Below are 12,845 nucleotides of genomic sequence, written 5' to 3'. Positions count from 1 at the left end.
AACTCTTCAGGAATCCCAGTGTTAGGTGGGAGGGTAAGCAAAATAAATAAATTATTCCTCATTAACACAGATCAGTCTGAAAGCTTTACAGCGTATTATTGGGATTGCTATTACGGGATTATGGAAACTGAGGAATTCAGCTACTGATTTTCTGTTCAGACTCGGAATTCTGTACAAATGTTTAGGTGTAATAGGTACTCCTGGGATTGTGGTGCTGGTTGCGTTCCTCCTGGCTCAGGAAGCCCCAGGTGCCCAGCGCTGGCTTTGACAGCTCAGCTTCCTCTGGCAAGTCCTAAGGACGTGGCTCCACCAGCGTCACTGCAGCTAACGCGGCTCCCTTCTGACCTCCTGGTCTTGGAAATGAGGCCGTGGCGGTGGAAGTTGCAATTTATTCCAGTTCCCACCATCCGTAACAGGGAGGACGGGGCCGAATGACATAGTGCCATCTGTTTTCTCCCTGGCTGTGGTGCATCAGCACGCTTCGGGCTTAATGGGAGTGTGAACAAACTTTGTTTTTATGATGGCATTGTCTCAACACGAGTTCAGCCTACGGTGCTGACCTCGTCTTTCCTGCTCAAAGGGTGTTAAAACAGAAATTAAAGCAACCTCCACCAAAGTCCCAGGCTTTTCCCGTTCAGAGCTGAAGGGCTGGGGTGGCTCTGTTAGTTTATGGCATGTTTGATTATAGACTAATTGCTAATTAATTTATTACAGTAAGAGTTCCAGCACCTACCGCCTTTATGGGCTAAGAATCAGGCTTGAATTAAGCCACTATTTTTTTCAGAGCAAAGCTGAGCTGCCTGGGTATAGAGAGAGGAAGGCGGCGGCTTCACGCTGTGTCAGAATTTCTCCTCGCAGCAGCCTCTTCCATCACCAAGACTATTCGCTTCCTTTCAGGAAAGCTGCTACTACTTTTCCGTGCCGGGAAGAAGGGGAGGCTTTCCCACTCTGAAGCGCTACTGGGTCAGGCGCAAGCTTACAATCCGGCAGCCTGGTTTCTGCTGAAGTAGCCAAAAAATAGTTAATGTTTTTGGACATTCCACTGGGATGAATGAGGCAATTCATACCTCTGAGCTATTGTTGTAGGGTTTTGTTCTTTGTTTCCTATTGTAAAATGTCTGGAAACACAGGAAGATGACAGTTGTATTGGTTAATATTTTGAAGACTTTCTTCAAATGCTTGCAGGCGAGGAGCAATTTGAAAACAAAAGCCTCGCTGCTTGCACGCAGCTCGGGACGAGGGTGTGGTATTAAATTAAGTTACGCAAATCGTGTATGATCCTGGACAGCGAGCTGAGCCACTGAAATGTTCAGTTACTGGCCGAAAAAAATAAACCACCCTTCCCTAAAACCGCTTTTCCTTTCGCGGTGTAGGGCTGGGAGGTTTTGGGATGCCTGCTGCCTGCTTCCCAAAGCACCCGCTGCAGCTCCGGGTCCAAATCCCCGCAATTTGCTGGGTTTGCTCTGAGCCCCGGGATGTGCAGCGGGGAGGGGGCAGCCCCTTAGAGCTGTTATTTTCCCTGTTATTTCCCTCTCCCCTTCATCCTAGCAAAACCCAAACACCTCCAGGTTTTGCTGCGCAGCTCCTGGCCCTCCTCGAAGCCCGGCAGGTGCCGGGGGGCTCGGGGGAGACCCGGGGGGGCTCCGCTCGCAGCCGGGCCGGAGGAGGCAATGCTCCCCCCGGGTCTGGGGGCCCAGAAGATGCTCGGCTTCCTAATCTGCGCGGCCCAGCCCCGGCTGTTCTATCTTTAACGCTTCCTGTTGGTTAGAGGAGCCGGCTTGCAAATGCTCGTGTTTCCTGGCTGGAGGCACGGCGGGCTCCCCGCTTGTCGTGACCGACCCTGCCCGGCAGCCTCACGCACCGTGCCGGCAGCGTGCCGGCTCCCCGCATCGTGCCGGCTCCCTCTATCGTGCCGGCTCCCTTGTATATCGTGACAGCAACCCCCCCCTACCATACCGTGACGGCCTCCGCCACCCGAGCTCATCCCCCGGGGCGGGTGGATGGAGGGGTGGAGGGGAAGGTGGGGGGGGGGGGTGCCGGGGCGAAACCTCTCCCACGGCCGCATCCAGAGCGGGAGGCTGAGGGGAAGGAGTGAAAGGAAGAAAAACAGCCCCGCGATTTCCCGCACCCCCCCGGCCGGGGCCGTGCAGGTGGCGGGCACACAATAGCGACCCCGCCGCCCCCCGGCCCCCGCCGCCCCCCGGCAGGTGCGGCCGCTCCGGGCTCCGGCCCCGGGGTCCCCGCAGAAAGGATCGGGGCCCTTCCCGTTACGCCTCCGTCCCCGGTCCCGGCCCCCCCGTTCCTCATTTTCAGCGATTTCGTTGATTTTCCGCCGCCCGCCTCCCCCAGCGCATGGAGAGCCGCCCGTCCCCGACGGGGCGCGCTGCCGGTGCCGAGCCCCGCGCACCCCCGGGGCTCCTTCCCCCCCTCCCCGAGCCCTTCTCCTCGGGGCTTGGCACAAATCCCCGCCGCTCACATCCCAAATTTCCCAAGGCCGAGCTCCCCCCGGCTTCCCCATCCCCATCCGCCAGCATTAAGAAGGAGCCGGCCCCAATTTTAGCCAAGACACGGAGGGGAGAAAGGTGGGGACGGGGCCACTGCTCTCCAAAACGTCTCCTCTCCGCGTGCTTTATTTACCTCCTCTTGTCCCAGAGCAGCCCACACCCCTTCCCTCTCTCTCTCAGCATCTCCAACAATTTATTTTGGCTCATTAAATTTAATTAAGAACGGAGTAGGTGTTCCATATTTAATCAAAAAAAAAAAAAAATGCAGGGGCATAATAACCTCCAAGAGGACTAAAATAAAGAATTGCTATTCAGATGCGGGCAGGCACAGCGCAATTTTTTATTACTCCTTTTTTTTTTTTTTTTTTCCTCCCAGTGTCTTTTTAAGAGCATCTAAGCACACACACATAAAAAGCTAGAAGGCATGCATTCCGGAGTTATTCCTATGCATATCCCTGCAATAATTTTCCGCTTTCCTTCGATAAAATTGCCAAATAATAATGAATCATTTCATAAATAATGGGTTTAGAAGCTTATCAGGGCAGGCGGGCCACTGCTGGGGTTTTATCTCTCTCGGCCACATTGCAGTAGTGTTCCGCTCTCCATACTAAATAGGAAACTGGACGTGATGTGGAATTAGAGCCTACCCAGCTGAAGCCACCCAACACTTACTACAAATATAGCCGCGCCGCGTAGGCCACAAAATGGCTCCACTCACTTTTCCCAATGAAAAGCAAATGGTGAGTGGGGAGGGATCCGGCCCTACAGCTGGGCCGGGGCCGCTTGGGAAGGTTTTGGGGGTTTGGATTTATTTGTGGGGTGCTCGGGGGCTTCTGCACCGTGCCAGGGACAAGCGAGGGGGGAGGAAAGAAAAGAAAAGCTCGGCTTTTCCGCGGTTGTGTGTATTTTTTTTTTTAATCGTTTTGTTCTTCTTTGATGCGGGTGGGTGAGGAGGGCAGCAGCCTTCCCTGTGAATTTGGGGTGCGAGCCCCCCGCGCCCCCCCGGCTGCCGCAGCAAGGAGCGGGGGCTCCGCACCCCCCGGGCCCGCTGCCCCCGGCCTCTCCGGGGGGGCCCGGCCGACGGATGGGGCCTTTTTCCCCCCACACCACCCCGTTCCCTTTTCCCCCACCGTTTTGGGGTGATTTTCCCCAAAAAGCATAAAGGGAGAGGTGCGTTTTGGGGCTGGAAATTTCCTGCCGATCCGCGGCTGGAAAACAAAAGGAGTTTGAAGAGCAGAAACGAGCGGGCGGGGAATTAATGCCCCCCCCCCCCCCCCCCCCGCCCGGCTCCATTTTCTCGATGCAATTCCACCCCAACGAACGCGAAACGCCGGATTTTTTTGCTGTCATTTTTAATTTTTCTTTATTTATCGCTTTGTTTCTGATTTTCGTTTTTAACGAAAACGGGAGGCGAGGCCGCCGGGCTTGCTTTATTTCGTTGCTTAACGAAAGGAAAAGCTCCCTGCTCGCCATCCCGGTGCCGGGGCGGGGGGGGGGAACGGCGCTCGCCTTCCTGTTGATCCGCAGCGGGGCCGGGCGGGCAGCGCGGCCTCTCCCGGTCCCCATCCCGCTCCCGGTCCTTATCCCGGTCCCTGTCCCCATCCCGATCCCGGTCCCTGTCCCCCCGCACCTGCCACCCGCCGCTCCTTGCGAGCCCACGGGCATAAAACCACCCCCGGCCCCGTTTGGGATTTCCTCCCAGGGAAACCGGGCTCTTAACGTGTCCCAAAACCCACCCAATTCATCCCAAATATCGTGCTGATTTTTCCTCCGTTTTTATATTACACCTATTTTATTTTTCTTATTTTTATTTCTTATTTTTTCCCCGCCGAGGCCGGGTGCGGCTGCCCGCCCGGGGGTGCCGTCCCCTCCCTGCACCCCTCTCCCCGCCGGGCTCCGGCTCTCCCCCGACCCCACGAGATCCACCCTCTCCTCTTTTTCTCCCCCCCCCTCCTCCTTTCTCTTCCTCCCAGGATTTAGCAGTTTTATCCCGATGCGGGTGTCCTTCCTCTCTGTAAAGTCGTAAGTACCTTGAGGTGGGAGGAGTAAATTCAGCCTGACACCGAGAGCGCTTTTGTTGAAACAGGAGAGACTTGCGGTGTCCCTACTTAAATATGACACATGTGAGTAATCTCTTCCCATACAATATCGGAATCGGCAATTAGATTTTCTTTCGAGAGGGCTGGCGGGGAGGGGGCTGGAGGGAAGGCAGAAAGCTCGTGCTTTGGGTTGATATTTATTTTATTTTATTTGGAGATGGAGAGATATGGAGGGGGAAAAAAAATAATGTTTTCTCTCTCAATTGGGGTTGAATCAGCCCAAAGGAAACGAAAAAAAAAAAATAATAATGCCCCACGCCAAAGCTGCAAGAAGGTCGGGGACGGGACGCGCGGTGCCGCAGCTCGGCGAAACCCGTTATTTATGGGGAAAAAAAAAAAACAACGAGGAGGGTGTATGGGGGCGAAGCAGCGCGGAACCGGTCGCGATATGGCTCCCCGCCCTCGGCTCGGGGTGCCCTGTCGCGACAGGAGTCGTTGGAGGGGCGGCAGCAGACAATGCCGGGGGGGGGAAGGCAGCGCCTCGCAGGGCGCCTGGCCCCTTCCTCCTTCCTGCCTCCCCGGCCAGGGGGGATTCGCTCCCCGCTGCCTGCCCTTAACCCGCTCCCCCCCCAAATCGCCACGCCAGCTTTGTTTCCGTCTTCAAAATGAACGATTATTAAAAAAAATAATAATAATAATACAGACAGACGGGAAAAAAAATAAATAAATAAGGAGATGTCGCCGTGCAGGCCGGGCCGCGGTGTGTCCGGCCCTAGTGGCAGAGCCCGCGGGCAGAAATCCCCCAAAAAGGCAGAAATCCCCCCAAAATAGGGGGAGCGAACCTCACACCGCCCGTTTTGGCCGCGCAGCTCCCCAAATCCTGCGCCCCTCCCGCCCCGGGCGGGGCCCCCTCCGCGCGGCACGGCGCGGGTCTGCGAGGCGGGGGAGGGGGCAGAACGACAGCCCCGATTATATGGGGTTTTTGGGGGGCAAAAGGGGGGTCCTGGGGTGTGTGCGGGGCCGGGGCGCTCCGTGACGTCAGAGCCATGCATCGCTGCGTGGGGCCGGGGCGCTCCGTGACGTCAGAGCGCAGCATCCTTGCGCGCCGTCGGGGCGGGATTAGGGGACCCCCCTTTTACCCCTTTTCCCCCCATTTTTCCCTTTCCCCTTGTGCCCCTCCTTTCCCCTTGCCCCACTCCTTTTTTCCCTTGACCCTAATTTATTTGTTTTCCTCGCCTCCCTTCCTTTCCCCCTTGCCCCTCCTTTTTCCCCCGGTCCCCCCCATTTTCCTCTACCCCCCCCTCCCCTCCCCAAGGGGCCTCTCTCACCGCCGCCTCTCCCCGCAGGACGATGGACAGGCCGCCCGCCCCGCCGCCCCCCAGTGACCCCCGCGATGCCCGCCCCCCCCGGCGGCACGACTCGGAAGCGGAGCCCACGACCGAGCCCGACGGCAGCCGGGGGGGCATGGAGGCGCCGCCGGAGCCCCAGCTGCTGCTCAATGGGGCGGCCAAGGAGGCGGGCCGGCCCTCCCCCGGGCCCCCCGCCGCCGCCGCCGTGCCCGTCATCGAGCTGGTGCGCCGGGGGGGCTCCCTGGACATAAAAAGCCGGGAGGCGGCGGGGGAGGCGATGCAGAGAGCGCCGGGCTCCGAGCCGTGCCGAGCCGCCGAAGCCGCCTGCGAAGCCCGCATGGTGCAGCTGAGCCCCCCCGCGCTCCCGCTGCAGCCCCCCGGCAGGGCCATGCTCTACAACCTGGGGCAGCCGCTGGGAGCCATCGGCAGGTTCGTGCCCCCCCCAGCTTGCGCCCCTATTTCTCTTCTGGGGGGGGTCCCATGCAGCGGTTCCCCCCAGGGGAGCCCCCCGAGGCTGGGGAGGGAGGGATGGAGAAAGGGAAGGGGGGGGCTCGGCTTAGTCATCGCGGGTTTGCCTGCTGGTAACTTCGCAAGAAAGAGGGGGGAAAAAAAAATCTAAACGAAAAACTCGTTCCTCGAAAACAGCAAAAAAAAATCCACGGCAGAAATACCGCAGGCAGAGCAGCCATTCGGGCGGTTTTGCGGGGGGGGAGGAAAAGGATCTGATAAATGCTTTCAAGAACTGGGGTGCCCCCCGGGGATAAATGCGGGGTACAGAGACTGGTCCCAGGGCTGTGGGGCCGGAGGGGAGCCCCCTTTCCTCCCCGTGCGACCGCACGCGGGTGCGCCCCGACGGGGCGTACGGCGCCGGCTGCTGGGGGGGCTGTGACCAGCGACCCCCCTGCCCGGCCCGGCTGCGTGTCCCGGCTCCGTGCAGCCCCTTCCTCCCTCCTCACGCCCCGGGCTGGGCTTCGTGAGCCTCGGGCATCCCCCGGGAGCCGGGAGCTGCTGGTTTCTCTCACCGCCTCCTCTGCTTCTCGTTTGCAGCGGGTTTTTCGGCGAGCCCGACTCCTTCTCCATGTACGGCGGCAACCGGGTGAAGAGGAGGCCCTCGCCCTACGAGATGGAGATCAACGACGGTGAGCACCGGGGGGGCCGCTCCTGTCTGGGGGGCAGCGGCTGGACGGGGGGGAGGATCCCCTGCAGGGTGCCCCCTGCCCCGGGTAAGGCTCCGCGCAGAGCCCGGGGCTGGTGACCCAGCAGCAGCGTGTGCCGTGGGGGTTTAATTCAGCAAAGAGGTCTGTGGTTAATTCAGCCTGTGGTTAATTACCCTGCCTAATTACTCCCCTACCCCGCAGATCGCTTTGAGGTTCGGTCCGAAGGGAGCCGCTGTGCTCGTCTTTGTTGGAGCGCGGGGGCTGGATCGGGCCAGTGCAGTGCCCGGCTCTGCGTGCAAAGCCTGGCAGCCACCAGCCTTCAACAGGCAGAGCTCAGCAAGGTCCGAGCTACCCCCAAAATTGCCGGGGAGCAGAGGGGTAAGGGGTGCGGGGTCAGCACCGCAATCATCCCGCAGCTGCCGGCACCATGCTGCAGCCCTGCTAAGGTCCCCTGCCCGGTCCTGGGGGGTCCCAAGGAGCGGGGATCCCCTTTGTGCTGGGGGAAAGGTGGCAAGGGAAAGGCAGGGCAGGATCCGGCCAGCTGGGCTGGGCAGCCAGCGGGGCTTGCAGCAGCCCGCGTGGAGCAGGAGGATGCACGCACACAAGGATGCTTGCACAAACGGGCTGGGTGTGCGAGGCTGACACATCCACCTGCCTGCGGGTCGCCTTCTCTCTAGCAAATGTAAATGCTGTGTGTCAGCCGATGGACAATTCGCCATCCTTCCCTCCAGCTCCCTGTCCCCTTCTTCCCAATCCCAAATCAGACAAATCATAATCCACATCACTAAAATGACACAGTGCAGAATAATGGGCTCGCTGTGTTATCTGCGTTCATTGCTGCTTCTGTCCCCTTCCAGCTTTCCTTCCTCTTCCATCTGTCCAGCACATTCAGCCCATCCATCCTGGTGCAGGAGCTGTGTCCCCAGGTGGCTCAGCCCCGCACCACAACCTCGTTTTGTTGGGTTTGGGCAGAGGCTGAGTGCTTGCGGTGAGGTCCCTCAAATCCCGGTGCCTGCTTCGCCCTCCGGTGCCGTTATTAAATTAGGCGTTAGGGACTGCAGAGATGTTTGGTTGTAACCGAGTTGTTGGCTCTGTGCTCACCAGGTAATGCAGGTCTGTCGTTTGGGCCTGATCCTGCAGATTCTGGCTCGTGGATTTGCAGCGAGGAGGTTTTGGTGCTGAGCATATGGGGAATGGGGACAGCAGCGTGCAGTGACTGTGCCACACTTACAAAACAGATCTACACAGAGGCATAAATGTAAAAAATGTAAAAAAGCCCTATCTGTGAGAATATTCTGTAGCTTTGGAAGCTCATCTTTCTGCTATTTTTTTTTCTCAGATTTGTAATTGCAATTAAAAAAGCATCGATCAATCAATTGGAACAAAATCCAGGCAGAAATTCTCAGCCAACCGCTTGGATTAATTATGAGGCGAGCTCCTTCATGAGAAATGAATCTCTTCCATTTTATTACAGCTATGGGGCATTTTAAATTTCTGCACTGCTTGACACGCTTTGACCAAAGCCTGGGCTCCTTTTAAAATACGTGTTTAATTCAGTTACTGGCCTTGATGTGGGATCAAAAATTGTGGTGGTGCCAGAATTTATGTTAGAGTCTTGAGCTTGTTTTGAGTGCCCCCAGATGAAATGAAGATGGTTTTCTGTCTCACTTCAAAATTTTAGGAACAGGAGCCTCTTAGCAGGCAGCCTTCAGTGAATGAGATGCAGGTTTGATGCCTGTGAAGAATGAGACTTTTTGAAAATTAACATTATCCACATTATTTTTTTCTCATACTCTATGTTCCTAAAAAGATTTTAAGCCGCATCTCCTTCTAGATGCAAGGCTGTTTGCTTGGTTTTGTCTGGGAAGAGCGTTGTAGTGTAGGAATTGTTGCACCCCTATAGGAGATGGCAGCATGTTCTCCAGCAGAGCTGAGTCCTGCAGGTGGTTGAGGTCCCCTCGGTCCCCACCACCTTCCCCATCACCCTGGGGCACAGAGGGCAAGAGACTTCTCCCTTCCCTGAGCTGTTGCACATTAATTCATTTGAAAGGCATTTACGTGCTGCTTGAGAGGGGAAAATTGGCTTTACTAAGGCATGAAACTGGGATCTTAGCAGCTGGAGATGAGTTTCTCCCTGCCGCCTGCCTCTGCGGTCTGTGGGGACTTCCCTGCTCCTCCTGAGCAGGCAGCAAGGGGCAGGGAGTCCTTTGGGTGCCCACATGCTGGAGAAGCCGACAGCTTTACCCTCCTTGGATGAGTGTCCCCATGCAGACCCTACGACCAGGAGCACTTCGTGTGACTGCTGGGCAAGTGTCTCCCAGGGCTACAGGGCAGAGACCTTAGGGCACGGCCATCGATGGGTTGTTTGCAAGCCTTTGCTTCTTACTTTGGGATGGTTTTCTTTGTCTGTCATGCTTCCTGCTCCTACAGTGGATTCTGCCATGGTCTTTCTTCCATAGTTTGTTATGTTTTATATATATATATATATATATATATATATATATATATATATATATATATATAAAATGCATTTTATATATATATAATGCATTACGGCATTGCTACTCCTGTAGCACTGTACTGTTGGGCTGATTTTTGCTCTGGGTTTCCCCTAGCAATGCCTAGGTCATGCCAGCAGGAATTACCCTGATGAGCTGAAAGGAGAACTGACATTTTGGGCATCCATCCTGTGCTACATGTCCCTTCAGGAATATGGCAGTGAAATTCACATGTAACCGAGCCAAATAGACACCCCTGGTGATCGAGGGTCCCTTCTCCAATTAGTGTCTGATAGGGAGCCCTCGCCCTGCGGTGCAGAGACAGCAGGTGGTCCTTGGGTCAGCTGCAAAACTTCATCCTCCACCCATGGTCACTCTTGCAGCAAGGGCTCTGCTTTCACCCTGTGTGACATTGGGTCGAATCCTGCCACCCCACAGCACGAACCAGCTCCATGGTCTCTGCCAGCCCTTGGTCCTGGTGGCATCAGGGGCAGGAGGGAAATCTCTGGGTCTTAGTCCTGTTAAAGCCTCTGCTCCTGCAGATGCCTCTGTCCCACTGGTGTGTCCTTAAGAGACTTTTGAGATGGAAAATAAAACCATCTGGTGACTTAGCCTCTTAATAGGACTTTTTTGTTACTGAAATACCCTAAAAATACACCAGCTTTCTGCGCAGGTCACGGCCTGAGCCTTTCTCCTTGGAGAGCTAAATTTAGGCATCTCAGAAGGCATCTAAAAAGATGCTACTCAACTTTTCCCTTCCACTGGACCGAAGAAAATTATGGCTATTGTGCCTCCTCAGGTAGCTTCCAGTTAGCTGGAAACTCCTGCCTCCCTGCCTTGCCAACGTGACTAAAATAAATTGGTTAATTTGGGAAACAGCAGCTTACTCTCTGAAGCATTTAATGACTTGGTAAGGGTCAGTCCTAATTGTGCACCATTGCACTTGCAGGTCCTCACACGAAAGTGGTTCGCCGCATCTTTACCAACAGCCGGGAGAGGTGGAGGCAGCAGAACGTGAACGGAGCCTTCGCCGAGCTCCGCAAGCTCATCCCCACTCACCCGCCCGACAAAAAGCTGAGCAAGAACGAGATCCTGCGCCTGGCCATGAAATACATCAACTTCCTGGCCAAGCTGCTCAACGACCAGGAGGAAGAAGGAAACCAAAGGGGCAAAGGGAACAAAGACTCGGGGATCGTCCAGGAAGACCTCCTGCAGGATATGTTGTCTCCTAACTCCAGCTGTGGGAGCTCTTTAGATGGCGCGGCGAGCCCGGACAGCTTCACGGAAGAGCACGAGGCGCTGGACTCGAAGCACACGCGGGGCCTGCACCACGCCATCCTCCCCGTAGAAGGCAACGCGCAGCGGTGATGACCCCCACGGCGCTCCCCGAGCGCGAAGGGGGAGGCGAGACCCGGGCGGGTGGGATTTTGGGACGCTCTGCCCTGGGGCTCGGGCTCCCCGTCCTCCTGGCCCAGGACGGGGCGGGCGGCGCGTTGGCCGAGAGCAAGGCCCGACGGGACAGACGCTCGGCGTTTAGGTACGGGACCGTACGAAGAAGAAAAGCTTTGAAGTCGTCTTCGTTGTACATATCGCTCGCGGCGTGACTCTGAGGAGGGGAGGGCGACGCAGCCAGCGCCTCTCCGGCACTTCGAGGGTTTTTCAGACCGCTTGATGGCCACTTAAGCAGTCACCCAGCTGGGCCAGGAGACACCGAACTCCTCTTTCTCTCCAGCCGAGGCCGTGGACGTGGCACTGGAGGCCGCAGGGAGCTGCGGGCATTGCTGCCTTTCCCCAGGAGCGCGTGTGGCTTCTCAGAGCCAGGGCCATGGGGGCCTCTTGTCCGAGAGCTTTTGACTGTACCTTTTTAAAGAGGTGAAAATGCCCTCAGCAAAAGAACTATTAAAAGGATTGAGACTTTTTCTTTTTCTCCTCTTCTTCTTCTTTTTATTTTTTTTTCTCTGCCTTTCCCTTCTGCCCAGCTCTGGATTGTTTGGGGTGTTGTATTTATGACGTGGGATTACTTCTGTTTAATGCCGTCACACAGTGTCCACTGAACAAAAGGTACAAGGGTGTTCTCTGCTCGCCACCGCCCTCCGTGTCCCCGATTCCTCTGCTGGTAACGCAGCAGGCGAGGTCCCGAGGTGGTCTCCTTGAGCTTCCCCGGCGCTTTCTGTAGGGCAGAGCTCCTCTCGAGGAAGATGAATGTCAGGATTGGTAAGGAGAGAAAACGTCGCCTCCCATTGAACCAGGGACTTTTTTGGATTGAAAAAAGCCAAGGGAATCAATGATGCACCAGCAGCGTGCGTGTACATAGGGTTGTAAAAGGGTTTTGGTGGTATGCTTTGAATTTTTTTTGGTTTTGTTGTGTGAAAGTGATGGTCGTGCGCCCGTGCCGGTGCCCACAGGCTGGGCGCAAGGAGGCATTCGGAGGCCCTTGCCTGGGTGAGGCTGTTAGGAGGCCGCAGCCTTCCAAATTTCCTTGCATAGGGTGAGTGCTAACAGCACCGTTGGGGTTAGCCTCCAAACCAATAGCTTAGGTGGTTGCAGAACTGAGGGTCGTGATGGACCCGATATTCTGATCCCTGCCCCGGGTGGGTGTTTGGGAAGCAGAGGCCAGGCACTGGTGCTGTGGGGTGCCCCCCTCTCAGCCCAATCTCTCCCTGTGCTCCAAGGCCCAGAAATTGCCACATTACCATAAAAAACACACATCCTCCGTAAGGGAAAGAGCCCTCTGAGCAGGGATGCTTTCCATCACACTAATTCCTCCTCAGAGGTGCTGAGGTACAAGGGAACACAGGATTTGTGCGTGTGCCTGCCAGCATGCTCACGGCGTAGCCTGGTTGTTTCTATCCTCACTTGTTTTTAGGGTCTTTTTGTAAATAATAAGCATCAGGCTGACTTTTCCCACCCTGGGGCAAGCGCGTTAAGTGGGATGTGTTCCCCACCAAGGGCTCCAAGCTCAAACAGGGGTTTCCAGCATAGCCCCAAATCCTCAGAAATTGGCAGCTTCCCACGTTGTATATTGGGGAAAAAGAGGAAAATGCCCTCTGGGGTCCAGACCACTCGTGCCAGGGGGTGCTGGAGTGATGCTGAGCGGTTACCGGTGTCCCTGGTACTGGGGCAGGAGAGGAGGGCAGCGGGGATGGGCAGGGGGCCCAGGGGCTGGCAAGGGTCTCCTGGGACACTGCCACCAGCACCGGCCCCCCGGGAAGGGAGAGGGATGCTGTCACACGGGTCAAGCAGTTCTCAGTTTTCAGCTTTTGAAATAACCCTGGGTCTTACTTTTTATTGAACTACT

General features: G+C 56.3%; 1 protein-coding gene across 2 annotated transcripts; it reads left to right on the top strand.

The window, feature by feature from the left end:
* Positions 1–3,055: 3,055 nt before the first annotated feature.
* Positions 3,056–11,466, top strand: TAL1 (TAL bHLH transcription factor 1, erythroid differentiation factor). 2 transcript variants are annotated; one of them, XM_038183150.2, is made up of 5 exons: positions 3,065–3,244; positions 4,478–4,627; positions 5,890–6,321; positions 6,940–7,031; positions 10,497–11,466. In XM_038183150.2, coding segments are annotated over exons 2-5 (945 nt in total). In that variant the 5' UTR covers positions 3,065–3,244; positions 4,478–4,625; the 3' UTR covers positions 10,916–11,466. The 2 variants fall into 2 exon arrangements, with proteins under 2 accessions (XP_038039077.1, XP_038039078.1); XM_038183149.2 differs by lacking the exon at positions 4,478–4,627 and having other exon boundaries at positions 3,056–3,244.
* Positions 11,467–12,845: the final 1,379 nt, after the last annotated feature.

The sequence above is a fragment of the Anas platyrhynchos genome, chromosome 8, assembly GCF_047663525.1.
Source record: "Anas platyrhynchos isolate ZD024472 breed Pekin duck chromosome 8, IASCAAS_PekinDuck_T2T, whole genome shotgun sequence".
Taxonomy (NCBI): domain Eukaryota; kingdom Metazoa; phylum Chordata; class Aves; order Anseriformes; family Anatidae; genus Anas; species Anas platyrhynchos.
This window is presented reverse-complemented; position numbering and strand designations above follow the sequence as displayed.